This window comes from Microcaecilia unicolor, chromosome 3 (assembly GCF_901765095.1).
Source record: "Microcaecilia unicolor chromosome 3, aMicUni1.1, whole genome shotgun sequence".
NCBI classification, from domain to species: domain Eukaryota; kingdom Metazoa; phylum Chordata; class Amphibia; order Gymnophiona; family Siphonopidae; genus Microcaecilia; species Microcaecilia unicolor.
In genome coordinates, this window is record NC_044033.1 from 142,177,390 (window position 1) to 142,205,271 (window position 27,882).

The following is a 27,882-nucleotide window of genomic DNA, read 5'->3' on the forward strand; positions in this document are numbered from 1 at the left end:
ATAGTGGATTAGGGTGTATCTGTGTTTGTGAAAAAGACATGGCTTTCAGTTGGCATTGACTGTGCAGGATCGACGATCTGTACTATTCTGTCTGGTTTCGTTTTACAATAGGTGAATTGATGTTCTAGTGCTCACTGTAGTGCTTAAGATGCTTTCCTTTTCCTTGTGTGACTCGTAGAAACGACTGCTTATGGTATGGTAGAATTGCTCTATAGGTCGTGAGTGTTTTGTATTCTCGGTATGCCTAGTACTGGATTTGGGGGGGGGGGGGGTGTTAAAAAATGACTGGCCCCGGGTGTCAACTACCCTAGCTACGCCACTGTCTTCACCTAATTGTTTAAGTGGGCACTAATTGGCTTTAACTTCCAATAATGACCCTTAAGTGGCATACATTGGCATCATTTTGCAGTTGTGTGTAACCGCACATAGGCGCTATTCTATAAACATAGGGCCTAAGTTCTGTAGGGGCCATTATTCAGACCGCAGCAGTTAGCCGGACTGCCTCCTGCAGTCAGCGCTGAGCCCAGAAATTCAGGGGGTCTTATACTAAAGATTAGCTTGAGCTATCTGCAGCAGGGCCCATTTTATTCCTATGGGCTCTGTTGCAGATAGCTCGAGCTAATCTTTAGTAAAAGACCCCCTCAATGCCGGGCCGTTTCTGGTGACCAGCATTGAATATCTGGTTTACTTTTGGCTGGTTTCAACTTAACAGGCCTAGTCAATATTCATCACTGGCCGGTTAAGTTTAAACTGGCCAAAGATAGGCCTGCTATTTCGGTGGCCCAATTCAGCCGCCAAACTTAGTTGATGATGTGCTGAATATTAGCAGATAGCCGGCTGTATCACACGATATAGACGATTATCCACTAATTGCCAACCGTGATTATTCAGTGGGAGATAACTGGCTATCATCTCTCTGACTATTCGCAGACAGCTAGTTAAGCACTATTTAACTGGCCAGGAGTCGTTCCTGGCCAGTTAAATAGTGCTAAATACCAGGCAAATAGTGCGTAACTAATTGCAAAGAGGGCATTAACATGGGAGAGGCATAGGTGGGTCAGGCAATTATGCACTAAATTTATAGAACTTTGCCATTATAAAATACTTACTTAGTGCTCAATTTTTTAAAACCTGACTATTGGCACCCTTTCTTGAATCTACCCCGTAAAACTATACAACAAGCTCATAGCATCATTTCTCATTTGACAGTTAGTGTACTCTTCAACCTACAGCCCATGGCCAACTTTCATCCAGTCTGGCAGCGGCAGCAGGAGGAGCAGTGGACCAGCAGAATGAACATGTACAAACTAATGGGCTGCCACTATCTTTCAATGTGCAAGATCAACAAGGAGCAGACGTGCTGGTTCTCAAGTTGTGAATATGCTCACAGTGCTAGAACAGTCACTGTCAGAGAGATGAGCATGGCCCCAGCAACTGCTGATGAAGGGGGAAGGAAGAGGATAGGGTTCCCTGGGCTTATGGCAACTCTGCTAACTGTTAAGAAATATACAAATATTCAGACCGATATTCAAAGCCAATTGTGCATTCGCAATGGCTGGTGAACACATTAGGCGCTTATATTACATGGGCTGTCAACCTATTCTATAAGAGCTCTTATATAATACTAGTGTAAGTTGGCATCTATATGCCTACATTTAGGCGTGCCTACTTATGCCATGTCAATAGCAAGCATAAATAAGTGCACCTATATGCAAGCCCTTTAGCACATAACTTACAGAATTGTGTATGAAGCTACTAAGTAGTAAATTTAAAGCAAAGCAGAGAAAATATTTCTTTACTCAATGTGTAATAAATTCTGGAATTCATTGCCAGAGAATGTGGTGAAAGCAATTAGCTTAGCAGGGTTTAAAAATGGTTTGGATAGTTTCCTGGAAGAAAAGTCCATACGCCATTATTAAGATGGCCTTGGGAAAATCCGCTGCTTGTTGCTGGGATAAGCAGCGTAAAGTCTGTTTTACTCTTTTGGGATCTTGCCAGGTACTTGTGATCTGGATTGGCCACTGCTGGAAACAGGATACTGGGCTTGATGCACCTTCCATCTGACTCAGTATGGCAATGCTTATGTTCTTATATTCTTATGACCCTAAGCAACTTGGCCCTTTTCTTTCCCCCTCTTCAATATCTTCTTCTTGTTTCTTCCACCCCCACTATTTCAAATGTTCAGATCACTGAAAGGGCTAGACAGTGTATCAGCCACACTCAGCATATTCCGAGGGGAATCCTACCCTGTCCAACCCACTTGTTTCTTTGAAGTCATGCGGAATGTAGCTACTTTTGGGGATCCTGCTAGATGCTTTTGACTTGGATTGGCCATTGTTGGGAGCAGGATGGCTTGATGGACATTTGATATGACCTAATATAGTGATTCTTATGTTCTTACGTAAATATTCTATGTGGCCCTTCTTAAGGAAGTTCTAGGGACTTCTGTGGTAGATCATTTGAATTTCTTGCACAGTTGAATGCTCCCCTGTGTCATTTTATTTTCTGATGCATACTTTTGTGCAGAGCAATCTTATTGAATCATTTGATTAAGCTGTTTTCAAGAAAATCAGTATTGCAACCCAGGGGCGTAGCCAGACTTCGGCGGGAGGGGAGTCCAGAGCTCAAGGTGAGGGGGCACATTTTAGCCCCCCCTGTTATCCCCCCTGGTGCCGCCGACCCCGCCGCCGCTGCCACCACCAATTTTACCCCCCGCCAATGACCCTCTCGACCCCCCCTCCCGCCGCCAACTCGCCGTCACCTACCTTTGCTGGTGGGGTTTGGGGTCCTCTGCCAGCAAAGGCAGGCAACGACGACAGCAGGAGGGGGGGTCGAGAGGGTTATCGGCAGGGGGGTCCAGGTCCAAATCTACGGGGGCCCAGGCCCCCCTGGCCCCACGTAGCTACGCCACGGTTGCAACCTATGAATCAGATGACTTAACATGTTACCTCCATGACAGATCTTAACTCTTAAAGCACAGGGGATACACGTATCAAAAATACTCCAGCACCTGCATCTTGTATAAGACTGTACATCTGTTTGTTTGTTTTTGGTTTCAGGTTTTTTTTGTTTTAATTGTTAGTAGAATAGGAACTTAAAATCACTAACGTGCAGAACTGCGGTACAGAAACATGAATATATACATTGAAGCTATAGAACTGACTTACCTTGCTGAGCAGACTACCATTTGTTTTTTGTTCATCTTCAAATACTGCCTTTCAAAAAAATGTCAGAGCAGTTTACAAAATTAATCCGATGAAACAAACAACAAAACCGAACAAAATTATTCCTATATAATGCACAATACAACCAAATATACAAAATAAAATGACAGGGCTCAATAAAGCCCCATGAGATGGCCATCTGGCAATATTTAACATTACTTAAATGGGTAGTGCCGCCAAATATTGCCTGTGACTGCCCAGGCACTGTCCGGTTAGTGCCAGGGTCGTCTGGGGGCAGAGTTTGTGTGGAGCCAGTACTTAACCAGTTAGTGGCAACGTTCATTCCACCAACTGGTTAAGAAAGCACTTAGGGAGGGGGTAAGTCGCAATGACATTTTTGCATGTCATGCCCTTCCCCTCCCAACACACACTTTTAAATTAGCTTTATAATTGAAAGAATCATTCAAGAAATTATTCTGTTAATAACCCCTCTTTCACCCATTTCCATTCTCTGTACTCATCTTCTCAGCCCTCATCTACCTCCATTGCTTCTCATCCCCTCATCAACCCCGGCATCATCCTTGCTTCTCTTCCTTCCCTTCTCTCCAGGCCATTCTGTCTCATACCTTCTACTTCATCTCCTATTGCTTCTCTATGACAATATTAACTCCATTTCTACCCTCACTCAACCCCTTTGGACCTACCTCCTTCCTCTCTCATATTCTTCCACAGCACCCCACCCTGGTCTCAGTCATGCATGCAGAACAGAGACAGCCCCTGTTCAAATACAGGGTAAGCAACCACAAACTAAAGGTACTAATGTAGACAAAAATTCAAGTGAAACCCAAGACATCAGACTCTGTATGCAGTGCCAACACCAGAGAAATAGAAAGAAATGCATTTCCTTCTGCATAGTACAAAATAAAGCTGGCAGATGTAAATTCTCAAAACTGACATAATTCAATCACTATTTGAAAATAAAACCATTTTCCTACCTTTGTTGTTTTTATTTTTCAAATCATCTTGTTTCCAGTCTCTGGTTCTGTTTTTCTCCCTTTGTGCAATTAACTACTAGGACCTACTGGCCATTTGCTATTTCTTTTCTTGCCTCCTTCACTTCCTGCCCTACATTTATTTATTTATTTATTTATTTATTTATTGTTCACTTATATCCCACATTTTCCCACTCATGCAGGCACAATGTGGTTTACAAACATTAAATAAAATACAGAATAGGAAAACTTAGAAGAATATACAAGGAGTATGCAGGGGGAGAAGCATCTAACAGGGCGAACTAGCAGGGTAGGAGCCAGGGAGGATGCATCAAGCAGCGGTATAAAGTGAGGAGTAGGTCTTGGCAAAGAAGTAGGTCTTCAACAACTTCTTGAAGAGGGCGTGGTCCGATTGAGTTTTAAGGTGTTGTGGGAGAGAATTCCAGTGCTTAGGACTCCAATAGCGGAAAGATGAGGTGAAGATCCTCTTGTACTTGACACCCTTACAGTTTGGGAAGTGAAGGTGGAGGAAGGAAAGAGCAGTAGGGTTGGCATTCTTGGGCGGGAGGTCGATCAAGGGGTGCATATACTCCGGGGCAAACCCATAGATAATTTTATGGGTCAAGGAGCAGAGTTTAAAGGCAATGCGCTCCTGAACAGGCAGCCAGTGTAATTTGAACCGTAAGGGTTCGGCATGTGCAAAGCGTTGCTCTCTCAGGATGAGTCTCGCAGCAGTGTTCTGAACTGTTTGGAACTTTTTCAACAGAGAGGCCTGGCAGCCTGCGTAAATTCCGCTGCAATAGTGCAAGTGGGAGAGGACAAGCCAGTGGACAAGTGTGCAGAACAAATCTCTAGGAAGGAAGTATCTGATACGCCGAAGCCTCCACATGGCGTGAAACATTTTTTTGGTGACCAAGTGCACATGATTGTCCAGTTGGAGGTGTGTGTCCAGTTGCACTCCTAAAAGCCGCAGGCTTGTGGCAATCGGAAGGACAGAGCCCAATACTGGGAGCACCGTGTCAGTTACTGGAGTGAGGATGGACGAGAGGATGAGACACTGTGTTTTGTCCTTGTTTAATTTGAAACGGAAGACCTGAGCCCAATGTTCTAAGGTGGAGAAGCAGGCATCAATGAGATGAACAATTTCTGACACGGTGGTGCGAAAGGGAATGTAGACTGTAATATCGTTGGCATAGATGAAAGGGTTAAGGTCCAGTTTTGCGAAAGCAGCAGCTAAAGGCATCAAAATAATATTGAATAAGGCTGGTGAAAGTGGGGAGCCCTGCGGAACCCCACAGGAGGCCTTCCACGGATCAGAAGTAACCAAGTTCACTGAGACCTGGTAAGTTCTTGTTGTTAAAAAGCCCGCGAACCAGTGTAAGACAGGACCTCCTATACCAAAAGAGTCCAGCAGATGAAGCAAGATTTCATGGTCCACCATATCGAAGGCACTGGACATGTCAAATTGAAGCAGTAACACCTTCCGACCAATGGATAGCTCTTGCTTAAAGTTAGATAAGAGGGTGACCAGGACAGTCTCGGTGCTATATTGAGCTCGGAAACCAGACTGAGAGGGGTGTAGGATATCGAAGGCAGTCAGGAAGTCGTTGAGCTGGACGTTGACCATACTCTCCATTAACTTGGTAACTAGGGGAATCGAAGCCACTGGGCGATAGTTAGAGACGACGTCTGGTTTAATCTTTAGATTCTTCGGAACAGGGGTGAGAAGGATATTACCATGGCCTGGCGGGAAAGATCCAGCACTTAACATGAAGTTGAGGTAAGTAGTCAGATCTTCAACAAAACACTTCAGTGCAGCTTTCAGGAGATGAGTCGGATAAACATCCAATCTACAGGGTTTGTTGGCGAACTTAAGTAAAGCAGCGGTTACCTTGTCAAGTGATAAGCGGGTGAATTTGGTCCAAATGCGATCAGCCGGGCAGACACCCGTTGGCATAGTCAAAGATTCCAGGAAGTCGTCCACATCAGAGAGGCAGCTCACAGTTGAAGACCGTAGGGTCAGTATTTTCTCATTGAAATAAACTGCAAGTTGGGAAGCAGAAGAAAGATCAGCACTGGATAATTCTAGAGTACGGGTATCAAGGAAAGAGTTTATCAGCTGGTATATCTTTGTGATGTCCTGGCCAGCAGAATATAGCGTAGTGGAAAAGTACTTTCGCTTTGCTTGACGGATGGCATACTTATACCTGCGGTGACTGCCTTTCCAAGCACCCAACGCAACATCCGACTTCCGCTTACGCCAGGCTCTTTCCAGACTTCTAGTCTCTGTTTTTAAGGCTCTGAGATCAGCCGAGAACCAGGGTGTAGAGTTGCGGATGTGGGAAGTCTTGAGATGGGTAGGTGCAATATGGTCCAGCACAACCTTGCAGTGGTTCTCCCAGTCAGAGAGATAGGTTGGCGTGGTTGGCTGCAAGTGCACACCGCAACTGTAGAGGGACTTCCAGAACGGGCTGGGATCAATGACGCCTCTAGTGTTGTATTGTCGGATTTGATGGGGCTGGGGGAGGCCTGAGGTTTGCCAACGCAAGGAAAACTGCAACTTAAACTTACATCTTTTCTTTAGCATTGATCTTTCAGCTTTCTTCCATTTTTCTGCCTCTTTACAATTCTATCTAGTTTTCCACCTCTTCCCTTCTCTTTTATCCACATGCAACATTTCTCCCCTCTCCCTTCTCCTCCCTTCCATCCATGTGCTGCATTTCCCCCTCTTCCTTTCCTATGCAGCATTTCCTCCTCCTTCTCTTGTTCCACTTCCACCCATGTGCTGCATTTCTCACCTCTCTTCCATCCATGTGCAGCATTCCCCCACCCCTTCCATCCATCTGCAGCTTCTCCCCTCTCTCTTCTATCTATGTGCAGCATGTCTCCCTCTCCTCTCTCTTCATTTCCATCTCCCTTCCCTTCTATCCATGGACACTATGTTCCCCTCTCCTCTCCTTTTCCTTCCCTAGATCCATGGGCAGCTTCTCCCCTCCCTCCCTCCCGGTCCTTTCCCTCCTCACGGGCCCTATAAACTTACAGTGTTTGCCGGGGCAGTGATTATAACAGGCTTTCTCCAGCAGCTCCGAGGCTTTTTCTCTGCTGCATCCTTCCCATGCAGCAACAGAGGGAAGGATCCGGGGCTGACCGGACAGAACCTGTCGTAATCACTGCTGGTAGTGCCAGTGACACTGTAAGTCTGTAGGGCTCATGAGGAGAGAGGTAAGGAAGTGATGCCAGACTTGCGGGAGAAGGATGCAGATTTTGGCAAAGGGTGTGGCAAAGCAATTTTTTGGGATGGTACTGTGGGGTAGCGGGGATTAGGGTCCTCGCCAGCAAAGGTAGCAGGCAGTGGGTTGGCGGCGGTAGGGGGGGTTGAGAGGGTCGCCGCAGGAGGGTCCAGGGCCAAATCTACGGGGGCCCAGGCCCCCATGGCCCCATAGCAGCTACGCCCCTGATCCTCCCATCCTGCTAGCTTTTTCCTCAGGTACTTCCTCATTTTACTAAAGTCAGCATATTTGAAATCCAAGACTTGAATATATGGGTGTCTCTAGCGTTAACACGTGCTAAAAATGCTAGCATGCCTTAGTAAACAGGGCCATAAATGTTCTTAAAAACTTTAAAAATAAAGTTGTTTTCTGATCTTTCTTCTTTGAATAATTTATTTTGTTCTTTTTTTTTTTTGGAGCAACTTTCAGATTTTCCCCCACAGATGCAAATATGAACATACTTTTTCTTTGAAAACTGCCAAAAGAAAAGGTACTCTTAGTAATCACTGCTGCTTTTCTTATGGGTAGTTTTTCTATGTGGAATAATCTGAATGGATTTTAAAATACAAGGCCTAACTAATATTTAAAAGCCATTATCAGTGTAGTAGCACTTTTAATCACTGAAAACAATTTTCAAATATAGCCTTTTGCCTTTACAAAACAGCCTGCCTCCTTCACCTAGAAGAGCCTATAAAAGAAAACTAGGAAATAGGGTTGACAGGTGTGGGGGAGGGAGGCAGAGACATGCTGCAGAACAATAACCCAGGTTGTAACCCACCAAAGTCTCTGGGGCTGATATTCAGACCGTGGTCATGAGACCGGATATTCAATGCCAGGCCATTTCCAGTGACTGGCATTGAATATCCGGGTTTATTTTGGCTGGTTTAAGCTTAACCGGCCAAGTCAATATTCAGCGCTGGCTGATTACGTTTATAGCGGTCAAAGATAGTCCTGCTATTTGAGCAGCCCAATTTGGCCGCCAAACTTAGCTGGTGATGCACTGAATATTTGCAGCAATATAGCCAGTTGGCCACCATGGACTGACCACGAATATTCAGCAGAAGATATCTGGCTATCCTTCACTGAATATTCGCAGATAGTCAGTTAAATGCTATTTAATTGTTCAGAAGCTATGGGCTTCCTCTCATTTGCCACACAAGAATTGCCAGCGAGGCTTTGCAAAAGAAGCTCATAGATAGATAAGAGGAGTTAGAAAATAAGGGGGTCCTTTTACTAAGGTGTGCTGAAAAATAGCCTGTGCTGGTGTAGACACGTGTATCGGACAAGTGCAGGTCCGTTTTTCAGCACACCTGCCAAAAAGGCCTTTTTTTTGGCCGAAAATGGACATGCGGCAAAATGAATATTGGCAAGCATCCATTTTGGGCCTGAGACCTTACTGCCACCCATTCACTTAGTGGTAAGGTCTCACACGTTAACCGGGCAGTAATCATCAGTGCGCATACAATGCCGATTACCACCCAGTTAGTGCCACATAAAGGAAAATATATTTTCTGGCACGCGCAGTGGACGTGTGTAAGAAATGAAATTACCACCCGGGCCACATGGTAGCCAGGCGATAGTTACAAATCGGCGCACGTTGGGCGCGCATAGGCAACTAGGCGTCTTAGTGAAAGAGCCCAAGGTGACCAATTTAAAGAAAGTTGCACTTCTTATTCCACCTTTTATCTCCTTCTTACATTCTCCTCTCCTCGTCTCTCCTCCCTTACCTTCTAACTTTGAATAGTGCTGATAACTAAGTTCTTTATCATATTGTTTTTTCTTCTTCTTTTTGTACACTAAAGTGTCCTTTTACAAAGGCGTGCTCAAAAGTGGCTTGTGGTAGTGTAGGTGCAGGTTTTGGGCGCGCGCAGAATCATTTTTCAGCGCGCCTGTAAAAAAGGCATTTTTTTCCCCACGAAAATGGACATGCAGCAAAATCAAAATTGCTGCGCATCCATTTTGGGTCTCTGACCTTACCGCCAGCCATAGATCTATCGGTAAAGAATTTGGGTGGTAATGACCTGCGCGCATCCGCTATGCGCGCCAGGAAATAAAAAAATATTTTTCAGACGTGTGAATTGGATGAATGCCAAAAATGAAATTGTCGCAAGATCCACACAGTAGTCAGGCGGTAAGTCCATTTTGGCACATGTTGGGCACGCGTAGGCGCTTATGTGGCTTAGCAAAAGGGGCCCTAAATAGAACAAGTATAAGACTTTATGTTTGTATTAAATTTATGTTAACTAAAATTTAATTGAAAAAAAAAGAAGAAGGTCTGCAGAACTCCAGGGAACCTACCTGTCTCTAGTGTTTGAAAATGCAATATTGAAGCACCACCCCCCACTGGCAGTAATGCAGTTGGAGGACTCCCACCCAGCTTAGAAGGAACCGTGAAGTGAAATGGGATGCCATTCTAAAGGGTGGGGAAAACAACTGAAAATGTAGAAGCTCAGTAGAAAGGCATACCTTGGTCATGCTGGTAGCTTGGCTTCCTGGAATCTCTGCAATGGTAGAAGCAACCTTCCTGGTCAGATACCAAAACAAGAAAACAGAGAAAGCAAAAGATACCTGAAAAACACTGGAAGCTTTTGAAGAAAAATCACCCTCAGAATTACTTATGCATTGAGCTAAAATTCCCCAGAGTCATAAGCTGAAGAAAATTAACAGCTTACCCTTCAGAAACATTTATTATATTGTGCTATGCATTCATGGGTCCAGTATCGAAGGGAAACTGCAACAGTAATCTGGATATTTTCCTTAGCCGCAGTGACCCAGGGAAATTCAACAGCTCTGTCTAGATAGTGCACTGAATATATTTGTAGATTGGCTTGGTACTGTCTGGATAGTGCCAGGTTGGAACAGAGTTTAGGCGGTGCCCAAAGTTCCAGAGAGCGGCAATATTCAGACCACTAACTGGGTTCCTATTCAGATAAAGTTAGGACCGAAAAACTGCTGTCCTATCTTTATTTGGTTAGCTATCTGGATAGCAGTCTGCATATTGCTACTATCCAGATAGCGCTGGTACTGACCACTCTATCCAGATATTGTGTGCCGCTATCTGGATTAGTGCCACTGAATGTCTGAATTTTATTTTAATGCCACAACCAAAGTAAAAAAAAAAATCACTGACTGCAGATTTGAAATATTGACCTGCATATATTTATATATCCTTTCTGCTACCATATTTAGTTCTGATCATACACATCGAGGCCCTTTCACTAACGGGTTGCTGCGTGGTAACCTAGAACAACTGTCAGCCAAAAAGTGGGTGCTGGTGGTAGTTCCACCCCAAGCGCGTGCACTATTTCTGGCACTAGCAGAAATATTTTTAAAATATTTCCACAGGGGGTTACCTGGCAGTAATCGGGCAGCATCGTGTGCTGCCCGGTTACTACCGGGTTAGCACAGGATCCCTTACCACCACCTCAATGGGTGGAGGTAAGTGCTCTCCCCTAAATGGCCACATGGAAAGTGCAAACTTACTGCAAGGCCATTTCATTTTTGGCTGTGATGACTACCTGGGTGGAGAAGCTAAGTGAAAAAGACTTTTCTTTCTCTGTCCACATGCAGCAAGAAACTAGGGACATGGAGGATGTGGGAGATCAGGTACTCATATTTAAGCGGATACAGCTGTACTGAATAACTGTATTAAGTTAAGCACAGATGCCAGCACATTTAGGGGTCCTTTTACTAAGGTATGCTAACAATTAGTGTGCGCTAAATCCACGCAGTCCACTGAGCATGCACTAATTGCTAATGCACTAAATCCATTAGCACACCTTAGTAAAAGGGCCTCTTCATGAGGTGACTGCACTGGCTTAAAATCAGGCTCAAAGGGATTTTACACACAAGGGGGCTGATACTCAGACCATGAGAGGTAGCTGGGCTGCCTCCTGCAGTTGGTGCTAAGCCTGGCATTGAATATCCCACTTTCTCACCGTGTCACCTTTAAGTTGCTTTTCCTGATTTAAAAGATTTGCCGCACCGGGGAACCTTCCTTTCTGTCAGGTCTTCTAATCCTGTACTGTCCTCCTTGCCTGATGCATTCCTCCCAGCAAGACCTTCTTATGGACCCTTCTTACAATCCCTTCTTTCTGCGACATCCCCTCGGCTGCCACGTGACACACTATTTTTCTCTGTGCAGGCCTCCCAGTTGTGGAATCAACTGCCACTCCAACTAAAGACTCTCCCCATTCTAGCTCAGTTTAAAGCAGTCCTAAAGGCTCATCTGTTCTTAGATGCTTACAGACAATAGTTAGGACTGGCTGGAATGCTGGATTTTTATTTAATGTGCTGGAAGATTAGCTAACCTAATTTTAGAGATGCCCATAGGAATGCATTGGTGTCTCTAATGTTTAGCGCCCAAAATTTTAGCATGTGCTAAAAACGTGAGCGCGCCTTAGGAAAAGATCTCCCTAGTGTACATACCTTCCCCCTCCCTCTCTCTCTTTCCTGTCAGCATTGAAATTCTTCCTTTGCTCCTACTGTATCAGTCTGTCCTGGTTTGTGATTGTAGTTTCTACTTCCTTTCCATTTTTTAGATTGTAAGCCACCCAGACGCAAGTTCTGATGGGCGGGATAGAAAATTCTCTCAATAGACTTGAGGCTTGAATATTCAAGCGTTTTTTGGCCAGTTAAAATTTAACCAGCTAAGCCAATATTCAGTGCTGGCAGGCCAAAGATATTCCAGCTATTTTGTCAGCCTAATTTAGCCGCCAAACAGCTAATGATGCGTTGAACATCAGCAGATTAACGGTTATATCATGTGATATAACTGTCTATCTGCTAATCGCTAACCGACCATATTCAAAGGGAGATAACTGGCTATATCCCACTGAATATTGATGGACAGCTGGTTAGGTGCCATTTAACTGGTTAAATGGTTTTAAATATCGAGTGGACAGAATATAAAGCTGACAAATCTACAGACTTGTTACCTGGTTGTAACCACAGGGTAAATGAACTTGATTGCATTGACTCTTCGCATTTTCAGATCCCCGGGGCTTAGGTGCTTCTTTTGATCCTCTGTGCTCTCTATTTCAAATCTGTAAATAATCAGTCTATTTTCACTTGGCTTTTCCAAATGTTAAGTATTATAGAAAGGAAAAAAGGTAATCTGTGATAATGTTTTCTAGGCACTAAAAGGGCTGGATTCTATAAATGGTGTCAAAAATTAGGCACCGGGAAAAATTCATGCTATTCTATGAAGGGTGCTCCAGGCTAAGTGCTCTATTAGAAGAGGGCTTAGCACGCATTCTGGTCCCCAACTTTGGACACGAGGACCTGCACCAACTGACACAAAGTGTAAATCCTGGTATGCAAGTTGGGTGCGCTGCCCCCAAATTCTATAACATTGCGTGCAATTCTTTATAATGCTCCTGGCCCGCCTATGACCCTCCCTGGGTTGCACGCAAGAGGATTTGACCACAGAGCCTTATAGAATTGCACATAGTCAGATCAATACACAAATTCAAATTAGAGCAAATTATTGTCAATAATGGCTCATTAACTAATTTATTTGTGCATGAATCTCAGAATTGTACGCAATTTTGGGTGCCACTTATAGAATCTGGAGGTAAGGGGATAATTCTATAAAGTGGGTGCTAACATTTGTAAATGATTAGAATACTGGCATATATGTGCAGATGTGTGCACATAGGGGATGGGACTTGATAAACCGCCATTCTACGGTTACAATTAAAGCTGTACCGAATAGTAGATTTTACTATTCTGCAGAATACGAGTAATGAACAATATTATTCGGCCAAATACGAATACCAAATATGAATAACGGGCATTGAGCTTTAACATAACAAATAATAAAAGAAGCAATGTGAAATTGGAGATCAATGGCTCCTTTTACAAAGCGGTGCTATCGATTAGCGTGCGCTGAATATGATGAAGCCCATTCAATTCCCATGAGCTTCTTCACATTCAATGTACACTAATTGGTAGCACCACTTTCTAAAAGGAGCCCCAGCATTTCAGTAGGATTTAGCAAAGTAGAGCCCTGGATTATTTGTTTTTGAATTTAAATCACTCAAGTGGCCAAATACAAATAATGTATTTGGGGCACTATTTGCAGCTGAATTGAATACAAATATTTGGTACAACCCTCATTACAATCTAAGTGGTTTACATATTATATACAGGTACTTATTTTGCACCTGGGGCAGTAGAGGGTTAAGGGACCCTTTTACTAAGCTGCGTGTCTACACATGCCCAACGCGCGCCAAAATGGAGTTACTGCCCGACTAACGCGTGGCTCTTGCAGGTAATTTCATTTGTGGTGCGCAGCCGATACGTGTGGCCGAAAATATTTTCGGACATGCATATTGGACGCGCACCAAGTGGCATTTAACGCGTGCAGTAGTGTATACGCGTGTTTTGGGTGCACAAAGAATCATTTTTCAGTGCACTTTTTTTATTTTTGCTGAAAATGGACGTGCGGCAAAATGAAAATTGCCACGTGTCCATTTTGGGTCTGAGATCTTACCACCAGCCATTGACTTGGCAGTAAGGTCTCACGCGGTAACCGGGCCGTAATGATCTACGCTTGTAGAATGACGATTACCACCCAATTACTGCCCGCGCGCCAGAAAATTAAAATATTTTCCGGCACGCCTAGCAGACACACGTCAAAAATGAAATTACCACACAGGCCACGCGGTAATTCAAAATTGATGTGCGTTAGGTGCGCGTAGGCACCTACGCAGCTTAGTAAAAGGGCCCTCTCATGTCCTAAAGCTAACTGGATAACCTATCCAGTTAACTTTAGTCCACTATATTAAGCAGCCCTACTTAGCAAAATAAATCAGTTGAGTATCTCAGTTAATCAAGTAAGTTATTTGGTTAAATTTAGCTAGAAATGTCCCACTGAACATCAGTCTTATTAGTAATAATAATACTTACACACGCTGGGCTGTGGCTGAATCAAGATCCCACAGGGTAAGCAAACCATTAACACTGCCAGTGGCTAACAAGGAGTAGTAATCCTGTTTCAGGAAGTCAAAGCAGTTCACATGCCTCCCATTTAGCTTAAAAATGTAAAAAAAAAGTTAAGGTTCCAATATTCAAAGGATTTATACCTCTAACTTAGACAGTATGCTCCTCAAGGCCTCTTCAAAATTTACTAGAGCTGAGTGCCTAAATTTAGAGTCAAAATTTCACTAAACTCCTAAATTTAGGTGCATAAGTGGGTGTCAGATATAGGGCAGGGAAAATAGTTAGAACTGATTTTCAGGCTTATAAATCTAGACAAATTAAAGTCATGCATAAATTTATAAGCATAACTTTCAAGCTTTTAAATTAAGATGAATTTACAACTGAAAACTTAAGCTCCAAAATTTAGCTGGTAATCAATAGAAATAAAACAAAACAAAATAAAACATGGAAAGGAAAATAAGATGATACCTTTTTTATTGCCCTTCTTCGTCCTCTATTGATTACCTTTAAAAGTGGACTAACACGGCTACCACACCTCTCTACTCAAACTTCAGCTGAAAACAAGGCCTAGCTTTTTTTTTTAAGAGTATCTGGCCCCAAATCACTAATGGGAAAGGCCAAATGCATTTCTTGACTAGATGCCAGAAGCACAGGGAGATAAAGTGACATTGTAACAAATTACTGACTGCCCTGATTTTGATGCTAGTATACCTGCACAGAGTGGTGGGTACGCCTCTAGCCACTTTGTCGGACAGACTGGATGGACCGGTCTGAAAGTGCATTCAAGCAATGATTGAGAGCAGTTATATCTGCAATGCTAGTTCATTTAAGATTGATTTGTAATTGTTTGGATTAACCCCCCACCCCCCAAGATTATTTCCCCCCCCCCCCAGATCTGCAACCTTCCCAACTCATAAACTCATATTTACCAAGCCCCTCCCTATAGCCAGACACCCCCTAAAAACATACCCCATCCTTCCTGCTGACCCCCTCCCCCTTCACCTACTCAGTTAATCCCTAGTATATAAGGCAGGAGTGGCCACCCTCTGCTCCTGACCAAGCTGAGTTCCATGTTCAAAACACCAACTCTTATCCCTAGTGGTATTCTCATGGCACTACTGCTAGAAGAAAATCTGCTATATAAGGATAGAACAGGTGAAACAAACGTTTGAAAATCAGGAGAACTTCTGAAGATACCAAAAATGATCTGAAATTTTTTCCCTGGGCACATCCCTACTAGAGAAATATATTTATAGAATTTGGAAATTTGCAATAAGAATCTAGAAGGATATAAAGTACATTGTTGGCTAGGTTCTGCAACATATATATTAAAATAAGATAGCCCTGAAATCTTTCAAAGCCTTCTAACACTATTTTTTTACCTGTTCTATTGAGTCAACGCTGTCTGTTTGAGGCAGAAATTGATATTCTGAAGCATTTCCATCCATCTTCTTGGGAGCGTCTAGTTCCCAAACCTTTAAATCAAGATCACTAATTTCAGGGAATTCCATGACAACACTGAGATACAAAACTCCTTCTTTGCCCTTGAAAAAACATCCAGGAGATTCATGAAACTACAAATAATTTACTCTGTGCATTGTCTTTTTTACAAATTTGATGCAATAAGGACATTTTGAGGCATACTTCCCTGTCATGCAATTAGAAACAGGCTGATATAATCTGGGTTCCTCCTACTGATTTTTAGTCCCAATTTCTCTAAGAACAGTGACAATGGTTAAACTCAGGAATACCTCTGGAATTTATATTTCTGCTCTATATAGGATTGAGACTACAAGTCATACATGCCAATATGATAAAACCAAACTAACTTAGCCTGTCCAAAGTAGCTATCTGGTCAACCTTATTACTGCAGTAAAAAAAAAAAAAAGAGAATAAAAAAAAGTATAAAGTAGCTCTGTTGGTTGTGAGCGAGGCTCGGATCCAAGATGGCGACGGTGTAGGAAGCGTCAATGGACACGCTTTTGAGACTGATCGAATCTCGCTGAAGCGAGCACCTTACCCCGTCCGTGTGATGGGGAAAAGACGAGGCAAAGTTCGGGAGGCTCCCCTTGCCCTGGGTGGAATGCCCCAGCTCAAACAAACGACTTTGGATCGCAGTGCCCATTCCCACGATGGTCTCTACTCCCTCTGCTCGAGTCAGTGCTTCGTCGCTGAACAGCAGTGGAGACGGGGCTTCCCTAAGCCCCATCGAACGTGCGGCACCCCCTCAACCCGGAAAGGAACCTCTCTTGGTGAGCCCTGACGCCTTGGACCGAAGCGGGATACTGAGTGTTCAGGGAGGGAGCCTACCGGAGAGAAGAACTGGAGCTGACAGCCAAAGAGCCTCGGAAGTGCCACCAACTCATGCAGTTTTATCTAAAACTGTGAGTATTTTGGAGCAGGCTGTGAAAGCCCCCCAACTGGAGGTTTTGTTGGGAGAGATAGAAAAACCAGCCGTAGTGACCTTAGAGTCACTTTGGGACTTGACATTTAACACTCGAACTGCTTTACAAACTTTAATTTCTCAAAATATAGAGACAATTAAAGCACTGTCTGAGACTGCATTGAACCAACTACAAATTAATGTTTCTCAAGCCTCTGAAGTCAAAAGATTGACTGAAAGAACTGAAAAATTGGAACTTTTTGAACAGGCTTCAATTAAGGACAGAAACTTTACTCTCAGACGTTTGGAATATTTGGAAAATCAATCTAAAAGACTGTCTCTTCGTTTTTTAAGTTTTCCTAGATCACCTTTGATTTCCCCAGTCCAAATGCTTAAAAAATATTTAGTTGAGATACTAGGAATGCAGGAGACATCATTGCCCCCTATTACTAGAGCATTTTACCTTCAATTAGATGTTAAATCATCTGAAAATGTACCTTTACAGGGGGCAATGAATTTAACTGAATTCCTGGAAACATCTCTTGAAGTAATTACACAGAGAACTACTTTGCTTGCAACGTTTGTGTTAGAAATGGATAGAGATGCAGTACTTAAACTATCTCTAAGGCATTTAGATTCTGAGTTTTTGGGTTCAAAGATGAGAGTTTTTCCGGATCTTTCCAGGGAAACGCAGAGGAGACATAAGAGGTCCCTACTGCTGTGGTCTAGAACAGTAGCAGTGGGGGCGGAATTTCTTCTGCGGTTTCCCTGTATTTGTAGAGTTAAATTTCAATCAAAACTATACCAATTCTTTGACCCAAAGCAGCTAGAAGAATTTCTGAGTAGCAAAGAAGAGGTTAGTGTACAAGTTTAATCCCATATGTACTACTGTATAGCAGGCTAGAGTTAACCACTTGGGAAAGACGCTTCTTAAGTTATAGTTATATTGATAAAAGACTGTTTAATATAAGCAGGATTATTTTATTTTCCTTATCTTGGATCATTTACTTGGTGTAATATTGTGGACGATAGTAAAAGGGAACTTAGATATTAGTTGTTATTTTATATGTGAAGAAATTTTCTTTTTGTGTATTAACACTCATATAATTCATTATGTTTGTTAAAAACTATAAATAAAGATTAAAAAAAAAAGTATAAAGTAGAGAACCTGAATCATGAAACGGTTCCTATAAGCACAAAGAACATAAGCCCCTAGAAGTCATTCCTTAAGGGATGAGTGTGGCTATAGTGAAACCAACGACATTTACACCAGCTTGAGAGCTGGTGTCGATATACAAACATGGAAAATGCACAAATGCATGCATTTTATAAAGTACACACATAAAACTGAGACTTTGCCTGTGCTAAAAGCCACCCCCAAACACACCCACAACCCAAGTCATGTAAAAGTATGCATGTTCTCACTGCACAACCTATATAATAGTTTGCAGCTCTGCACATCCGGGATGCCTGGGTTCGTAACACCTGAGTTTGTAACACAGTTTTTATTTATTTATTTGTAGCATTTGTATCCCACATTTTTCCACCGATTTGCAGGCTCAATGTGGCTTACATTTGCCGTAATGGCGGTTGCCATTTCCGGGTAACAGAATTACAAAAGGCATTGCATTAAGGTGTATAAATACAAGGTAAAGAAGAATACGTTATGGTATTGCATATTGGTTCCTGAGTGATAGATTGGATTGTAACATACATTAGGTCATCGACTATAGAGAGACTATAATCGACATAAGGATTAAAGTGGTAGTGCTTGATCATTATTAACAAAGAGATTATACATTCAAGTGATAAAGAGTTCGGTTTTCTAGTTCATGTGCAATCTTATTCTTTAGTATTGAGGATGGATGGTCTGCCCTGGGGGTGACGTCACAGGGCGGACCAATGGGAAGTGAGAGGGAAGAGAACCCAGCAGCAGCCACCAGAAGCTCCAGTCCGACGGCCCCATTCCCCTCCGAGTTCAACGTCCCCTCCTCTGATTTCCTCCGCCGAAAAACGTTTTACCTCCTGCTCCGCGGTCCGCCGGCCACAGTGAAGCCCTGCACGCATGGACACCGCTTCACACTGCCTTTGCTTTTGCTTCTGTTTCAGCTGTTCCTGTGATCCCGCCCTTCTGCAAACAGGAAATGAGGGTGGGACCACAGGAACAGCTGAAACAGAAGCGAAAGCAAAGGCTGTCTGAAGCAGCATCCGTGCGTTCATGAGGTAAAACCTTTTAAACAACAGCCGGCTCTTACGAAGGGGAGGGGCAGGGGGGGGGGGGTCTGGTCCTGAAACGACAGAGGGGGGGAGAGGGGGGTCCTGAAATGACAGAGGAGGGGGGGGGGTCCTGGAACTCCACTGGAAGGGGAGGGCCGGTCCTGGAACTGGAAGGGGAGGGGGGTCCTGGAACTCGAATAGGAGGGGTGGGAGGGGGGTCCTGGAACTCAAAGAGTGGGGGGGAGGGGATTAGGTGGGAGGGGGTCCTGGAACTCGGACAGGGGGAGAGGGGAGAGGGGGAGGGAGAGGAGAGGGGGGAGGGGGAGATAGGGGAAGGGGGAGGAGGAGGGGAAGGGGGTCCTAGAACTCGGACAGGGGGAGGGGGAAAGGGAGGGAGGGGAAGGGGGAGGAGGGGGAGGGAGGGGTGTGGAGGAGGGGGGCGGTTTAGGGGGGAGGGGCGCCTGGACCTCTGAGGACAGAGGGAGAGAGGGAGAGGGAGGGGGCCCTGGAACCTTGCTTTCTGTTGGAAACGGGCCTCTTTTACTAGTAATTTTATGTAAGGGTAATGTTGTAAGCGGAATTTTATGTACATTGTCATATACATGTGAAAAAAAGTCTTTATAAAATTATCCCCTATCTATAATGTTGTGCCTATATATAAGCAGTCAGAGGGTGCCTGATTGATGTATATTCCTATAGAAGAAAATAGGCACCTAATTTCCTTTTTAGAATAATAGCATAAGTGAATATATTCAGTCATAATATGCACGATAAACACTTGCATGTATATTCAGTAATAATGTGTCCGATATTTAGAGCAATTTAGGTAGGCTGCAGAGGCTCTGGCCCACTTAAATCTCTGTGAGCTGCCCAACTCCTGATATTTAGTGGAACTAAACCAGGCAGTGCCGTTGAATATCGTCCCTGAATGCTCACCAAAAAAGTGGGCAGGTCTGCGCGGTACAAGGGGTGGCACTAGGGTGGAGCCTGGGGTTATGCGTGTGCTGGCACCCACATTGCTCAGCAGCCTAATTTAGGACAGCTTTCCTAAATTCAGACGCTGAGCGATGTGGATGCCGACACTGACTATTGAGCCAGCGCCCACACAACACCTTTTTAAATCTGGTCCTCCGAGCCCCCTCCCACCTGTCCTTCCCTGCCCCCCTCTCCCCAGCCTGTGACAAGAAACTAATCCCAGAACACCACAACCCCAGCTTTGTGTACTACTTTTCTGTAGCTACCATAACCCGGCTCAGATGTACTGACTCCTGAGGTAGGCACTGGATTGCAGAAACACAGTTCCATGTCGAGTCTAGTCTAATGAGTCTAATTGAGTCTGATTGCACCTGATTTATTTTGATTTCATCCAGATTTTGACTTCTGGGTTTGATTCTCTCAGTGGATAACGTTTGGTCGTTCCCTTCTCCTTACCTAGGGTTACCGTATTTGCAGAGACAAAAAAAGAGGACACAAAAAATAAAATGCCGCCCTGCCCCAACCAGTCCCTGGCCCCTCCCTCGCTGCTTATGCAATCTAACTCATCAATATTCATTGTGGATATCCTGAAAACCTGACCGGCTGAGGTGCCTCCAGGGCTAGGTTTGGGAAATATTGCTTTAGTAGAAGAGAAACGCGTTGCAATTAATCAGATAACACACCTTCTCCCCTACCACTAGAATTTTAGTTGTAATTCTTGACTCCAGATTAACATTACAAATGCAAATCAATACCGTGACTCAGAAGGCCTTTTTTGGTATGTGAAATCTCTGACAGGTGCGCAAATATTTTGATCAGGAGCTCTTTTGTTTATTTGTACAATCCCTTGTTCTAACTCTTAGATTATTGTAATATTATTTACTTGGATTGTTCTAAGCAAATATTTTTTAAAAACTTCAAACTATACAAAACACTGCTTTATGTTTAATTTATTCTCTGAAGAAAGGAGACAGTCTATCACTTTATTATAAAAAAACACATTGCCTATCTGTATATACGACAGTCCTTTTTAGTTGTTAAGACCATCTTTGGATTTGTGCCTCCATATTTGTCCAATCATTTTTTTAATTAATGCATCTTCTAAAATTACTAGGAAGTCTAATTTATTTGCTTATCCTTCTCTGAAAAAGAAAAGGAGGCTCAGACTTGTTGACAATTTACTTTCTTATCATGCAGCTTTCTTAGGCCTGTTATTATGGGCAGCAAACTAGGGACTTCTTTTATCAAGCTGCGGTAAAAGGACCCCTGCAAAGTAGCCAGATGGGTCGGTTTCCTACCCAATTGGGCTGGTTTTTAAGCGAGGATGCGTGAAATTTTCGAAGGCTGCAGGCTGCGGGAAATTGGGCTTCTTTTTCGCTGCAGCTGTGCGGGTTTGGGCGCTTTTTCCGGGGCTTCTATTGGTCCAATTTAGTCCAATAGAAGCTTTTCCGGGGCGGGGTTGACATCGGGGGCGGGGTTAATAACGTCAGAGGTGACACCAGGGGCGGGGTCGATGACATTGGAGGCGGGTGATGACGTTGGAGGCGGGGGCCGATGACATTGGAGGCGGGGTTTGACTTTTGGGTGGGGAAAATTTTTCACATCTGGCAACCCTGGACCCTTGTGGTGGCATTGGTGTGCGGGTTTGCCACATGTCAAGGCCCCTTTTTACTGCAGTGGGTAAAAGGCTTTCTTTTTTTCAAGGGAAATGGCTGTGTGGTAAGTTAAATACTTGCCGCATGGTCATTTCCTGGGGGCGCTCATACCACCATCTATTTAGGAGGGAAGTAAGGGTTCCCGCGCTAACTTAACGGTAACTGGGCAGCACATAGGGCTGCCCAATTACCACCGGGTAAACCCTGGTGCTAAGAAAAAAAGTATATTTTGAATGCTGGAAATGGCTTGCAGTGGGGACAGGCACCACCATTTGTTCTTACTTTTAGTCAAGTAGGTGATGCCAATTGAATAAATCACTTGGGTAGATTTTGTTTTCCTCGCCAGCATTTTTATTAAATAATAATTATGTTTGAATGTCTATTAACGTATTTTAATAATTCTAATTGGTTTGACAGAGATATGTGCAGTCCCATTTATGTGCTAACCCTAGCCACTTACTGACTCCGCCCCCAGAATGCCCCCAAGATAGTCAGTTTTGTGTTTGGCGCTAACTGCGATATTCAGCGACATTTAGCCGTTTAAGGGGCCCTTTCACTAAGCTGCGGTAAAAAGGGCCCTGTGCTAGCAAGGGGGCCATTTTTGCCACTCACTGAGGCCCTTTATACCACAGTGGGGAAAAAGGCCAAAAAAAATCCACGGGGGGGGGGGGGGGGGGGGGGGGGGGATGCACTTCACACCATCCACTGAGGAGGCAGTAAGGGCTCCTGTGCTAGCCCAGCAGTAACCAAGTACTGTGCAGCGCTGCCTGATTACCGCCGGGTAACTTCTACGCTAAAAAATAGGGACCTATTTTCCCTAGCGCAGGAAATGGCACACGCTGGGGCTGTAACTACTGCCGGCGCATGCGTTGGGGCCGGAGGCAACTCCAGATTGGTGCTTGGTGAGCCTGAATTGGGCTTACTGCTGCTTTGTAAAAGGCCCCGAAGTGCTGCTCAATATTAGCAGCTAGCCCCAACCAAGTGATTTGACCAGTCAGCTGCCAGCTAAATCATTTTGAATATTGGCCCCTTTAGTTTTTATGCTAGATGTATAAAATCGCTTGGCATTTTTACCAATTCATTTTCTTGATTGCTATTACATTTGGGTATACTTGCATGAAGATAAATTATGCAGAAAATTATAACAGAATTGCCAACAAAGACATAGAAAGTTTTGAAACGTGGAGGGGCAAAATCGAAAGGGACGCCCAAGTTTTGTTGAGGACGTTCTCGCAAAATGTCCCGATGGGGGGGTCGAGGGAACCCGTATTATCGAAACAAGATGGACGTCCATCTTTCGTTTCGATAATACGGTCGGGGAGGCCCAAACCTTGAAATTATGGTCGTCCTTACAGATGGTCGTCCCTAGACTTGGTCGTTTCTGATTTTCAACGATATTGGAAACCAAGGACGCCCATCTCAGAAACGACCAAGTGCAAGCCCTTTGGTTGTGGGAGGAGCCAGCATTTGTAGTGCACTGGTCCCCCTCACATGCCAGGACACCAACCGGGCACCCTAGGGGGCACTGCAGTGGATTTCATAAAATGATCCCAGGAATATAACTCCCTTACCTTGTGTGCTGAGCCCCTCATACCCCCTCCTAAAACCCACTACCCACAACTGTAAACCACTACCATAGCCCTTATGGGTGAAGGGGGGCACCTAGATGTGGGTACAGTGGGTTTCTGGTGGTTTTGGGAGGGCTTGCTGTTTCCTCCACAAATGTAACAGGTAGGGAGGGGGATGGGCCTGGGTCCGCCTGCACTGAAGTGAACTGCACCCACTAAAACTGCTCCAGGACCTGCACACTGCTGTGATGGACCTGAGTATGACATCTGAGGCTGGAATACAGGCTGGCAGGACATATTTTGAAAGATGTTTTTTTGAGGGTGGGAGGGGGTTAGTGACTACTGGGGGAGTAAGGAGAGGTCATCCCTGATTCTCTCCGGTGGTCATCTGGTCATTTTGGCCACCTTTTTGTGCCTTGGTCGTAAGAAAAACACGACCAGGTAAAGTCATCCAAGTGCTCGTCAAGGACGCCCTTTTTTTCCATTATGGGTCGAGGACGTCCATGTGTTAGGCATGCCCAAGTCTTGCCTTTGCTACACCTTCGATACGTCCCCTTGAACTTTGGCTGTCCCAGCGATGGAAAGCAGTTGGGGACGTCCAAAATCGGCTTTTGATTATACCGATTTGGACGACCCTGGGAGAAGGACGCCCATCTTCCGATTTGTGTCGAAAGATGTGAGTCCTTCTCTTTCGAAAATGAGCCCAATAGTAACATAGAGGGGCATAATTGAAAGGCGCCGTACATCTCTATGACCAGCCATCTCCGGCGCCGGCACCTCAAGCGGGCAGAGCCAACCGTATTTTCGAAAAAGATGGCTGGCCATCTTTTTCTGCGTTAATATGGTTGTTCCCAGCCAAATGCCAGAGCTGGCCGGGTTTGAGATGGCCGGGATCGACTTTCAGTGATAATGTAAACTGAAACCGGCCATCTCAAACCCGGCCAAATCCAAGGCATTTGGTCATGAGAGGAGCCAGCATTTGTAGTGCACTGGACCTCTTCACATGCCAGGACACCAACCGGGCTCCCTAGGGGGCACTTCTAAAAAACAAATAATTAAAAAAATAGCTCCCAGGTGTAAAGATCCCTTCCCTTGGGTGCTGAGCCCCCCAAATCCCCCCCAAAACCCACTCCCCACAACTCTACACCACTACCATAGCCCTAAGGGGTGCAGGGGGCACCTACATGTGGGTACAGTGGGTTTTGGGTTTTTTTTGAGGGCTCAACATGTACCACCACAAGTGTAACAGGTGGGGGGGATGGGCCTGGGTCCACCTGCCTGAAGTGCACTGCACCCACTAAAAACTGCTCCAGGGACTTGCATACTGCTATCATGGAGCTGGGTATGACATTTGAGGCTGGCATAGAGGCTGGCAAAAAAATGTTGTAAAGTTTTTTTTTCTTTAGGGTGGGAGGGGGTTGGTAACCACTGGGGGAATAAGGGGAGGTCATGCCCTATTCCATGCGGTGGTCAGCTGGTCAGTTGGGGTACCTTTTTGAGGCTTGGTCGTGAATAAAAAGGGACCAAGTGAAACCGGTGAAATGCTCATCATCGCTGGTTTTATTTTTTACATTATCGGGCGAAGCCAGCCATCTCTTAAACACGCCCATGTCCCGCCTTCGGTACACTGCCGGCACGCCCCCTTGAACTTTCGCCGGCTCCGCAACGGGAAATCAGCGAGGGTGTAAAAAAATTGGCTTTCGATTATACCGATTTGGCCGGTTTCAGGAGAACGCCGGCCATCTCCTGATTTGTGTTGGAAAATGGCCGGCAATCACTTTCGAAAATGAGCTGGATAGTAAGATAGTACATGACAGCAGAGAAAGACCTGTACGGTCCATCCAGTCTGCTGAGGAGGAAGGAGGTGTTTTAGAGAGCTCTGCAGACTTCCAGTGGAAAGGGAGTAAGACCTAGCTCCCTCCCCAAAGATGAGGAAGGTCCCTGGGGAGAAGGCCTCAGGAAAGTCCCAGGCTATGGGGCCTCCTGGGGCCCGGGACCAGAAGGCCGAAAGGAGTGGCTCTCTCCCTGGTTTGACTATTGGGAGACGGGAAAGGAGTTGGACCGAAGGGAGAAGCAGCCCAGTGGAGGCCACCAGAGCATTTCCCCCTCCATGGCCAAGCTTGCGGAAGGTAAGCGAGAAGACAGTGGAGGAGGGAGGAAGATAGTACAGGCCCCAGAAGGGTGCTTCCAAGGAAGGGAGAAGGAAGAGGCGATGGAAGTTTGCCAGGAGCCTTTGCTGGAGGCAGATGAGAGTGAGAGTGAGGAGAGTGGATCGTCAGATGAGGAGTTCCTTGAAGTGAGCTATGACCCTGATGATCCAGCAAGTAATGTGGTAAATATTGTAAGACGAATTAAGCTGGTGGAAAAAGAAGTAGTGGAGCTAGGAAAACGTCTGAAAAATGGCAAGAAACTATGTGTAAATTTGCCCAGCGGAGCACAGACAAATGTATGTTAAAGAGGAAGCCCGGATATCGAAGTTGTTGGGGAAAAAAGAACACTTGTTGAACTGTTTTAAAAAAGGGCTCTGTGAATCCTTTGAGGGAGTTCTATGTTAACCGAGAAGGGATGGCTTCTATACCAAAGTCTGGGGGTTCAGGAACACTACAGTTGAAGCAAGCTTCAGTGTCTTCAGCAGCATTAGAACCAAAAGAGTTGTCTGGGTTTAGAGGTGACCCCACTTTAAAATACATGACACAGTTGGCAACCACAGTCCAGAGCACTTACCCAGCAGCCAAAGGATAAGGAGGCCGCGGCAGGACATGGCTCTGAGGTGGGGGCTGGAGCGGAGATCCTACCTGTGGAGGGGAGGAAAGAACTCAGTAAATTGTCAAAACTCCAGCTAATGGAGGCAGCAGAGGGAGACGCAGGTAGCAGCCTGTTTTCTACAGAGGTGGTGGTCGAAGTCTCAGAGGACTTACCTGCAGTTGTGCAAACAGCAGAGACAGTTGCCATGAAGGAGGCCCTGTTGGAAAAGGGTCAGCAGAGGCAGACTCCGGTATTTTTGGCTGGGTCTGCAATGGCTGAAGTGGAACCGAGGCAGCATGTGTCTGGAGAAGCCCCACCCACAAAGTCCGGGAGCAGGGGAGGTCTTCCCTGAGCATGGAGTAGCTGGCGATTTACAGGAGAGGGGTCGGAGAGGAGGAATAGGAGCGGGCCAGCAGCTGGGAGCTCACTTTGACCAGCTGCCATTTAAAAGAGGTGAAATCGGGGGGTGCTAAACAGCCAAGCCTGTGGCGGAGTCAGGGAACGGACCAAGCCACGCCCCAGGGAAGCACCAGCCATTGGGAGAACGCAGGAGGGACTGCACCAGAAGCAAGGAGGAAGTAACCCGATTGTTGATGAGACTTTTCGTTGACTAGAGAAGTGGGACATGGGCGAAGTCCAACAGATGCGCAGCGGGTGGTGGAGCGGGCCCTGCCAGCAGGAGGCTGGGAGCGAGGAGCCAAAGGGGAGCGGCGGAGTTCCGGAGGCTCCGCCCCCTGGTGCCGAAGGATGGAGGGAGTTCGGGGGTGGAGCGAGCAGGGAGTCTGGTATCGCCAGCTGCAGACCTGACTGGGCAGGAGCCAGAGTATCACCAGGAGACAGAGGAGAGGAGGCGATTAGCCCAGAGGCTGGAGCCTGCAGTGGCAGGGACGAGCAGGGACGTTCCAGGGAAGTGGAGATGGGCAGGACAATCAGTTGGAGGCAGCCAAGCAGCAGAACTGACTATGGACGTTTGTGATGTTTTTCTGGGAGGAAAGGGGCACGGGGGACAGCGGGAGGGGGAGGGGCTGTGGATATTGAGGAAGGGAGAGGGATGAGGGGAGGGCAGAGGGACCGAAGGGGGAGGCAGAGGGAAGGGCCTGGAAACAAGTGTGGAGGGGGGGCGGTGGGAGCAGGGTGTCCAAGTCCTTTGCGGCAGTAGTCCAGGGAGGGGGAAGGAAGGATGGGGGGATCGGGTGGTTTGAGGGACCAGGGAGGGGTTGGGGGGGAGCGGGGACAGGGGGGTGGACAACTGCCTAAGCGGCGAAATGTGGTACAGCTGAAATGGATAGGGGAGGGGGCAATGCCCTCCAGGGATCGGGTCTTGAGGCTGGTGATGGGGATGGGGTTTATACCCAAGGACTTTTACGCGTGTATACACCCCATCAACATCCCAGAATATGACTTGAGCTTCATGACCCAGAGGGGGATGGAAATATTCTGGGAAAGGGTCGAGGGGGTGAAGGGAAAGGGGGAGTGGCAGGACCTCAGGGCCATTCCAATCAGCAAGCCAGACCTGGTGCAGGTCACTCTGCTCGTGAGAAATGAGTCTATCTCTGAGGCAGATTTAGCCTACTGGCTACAGAGGTACGCGGAGCTGAGATCCCCGCTTACAAAGTTACCGGATTCAAGCAGGATTTGGGCAGGAGGTTGGGGAGCTCTGGTCAAATTGAGACAGGAGAGCCATGTGGTCCAGCACATTCCCTCGGCTGCCTTTATCGGTCGTGACAGGATACTGTGCTTTTACAAGGGGCAGCTGCGGCAGTACTTCAGATGTGGTTCATTTAGGCACTTCAGCATGTCATGCCCAATGGTAAAGTGTGGAAGATGCGGGGATCAGCACGCCACAGAGGACTGCACTGCGATCAGGTGCAACCTCTGCGGCGGGTTAGGCCATGCATATCGGAACTGCCCTAGGACAGCCCATAACGAGTGGGATATGTGGGGAAGGGACAGGGAGGGGGGGTAAGGG

At 45.7% G+C, this 27,882-nt stretch overlaps 1 protein-coding gene across 1 annotated transcript in view; it reads right to left on the reverse strand.

Annotated features, from left to right (window-relative positions):
* WDR64 (WD repeat domain 64) overlaps positions 1 to 27,882 on the reverse strand; it is a 205,136-nt gene that overhangs the window by 74,362 nt on the left and 102,892 nt on the right. The window contains 5 exon segments of the mRNA XM_030194685.1: positions 5,250 to 6,584; positions 9,892 to 9,949; positions 12,363 to 12,470; positions 14,338 to 14,462; positions 15,753 to 15,914. Coding sequence (XP_030050545.1) covers positions 5,250 to 6,584; positions 9,892 to 9,949; positions 12,363 to 12,470; positions 14,338 to 14,462; positions 15,753 to 15,914 — 1,788 coding nt within the window.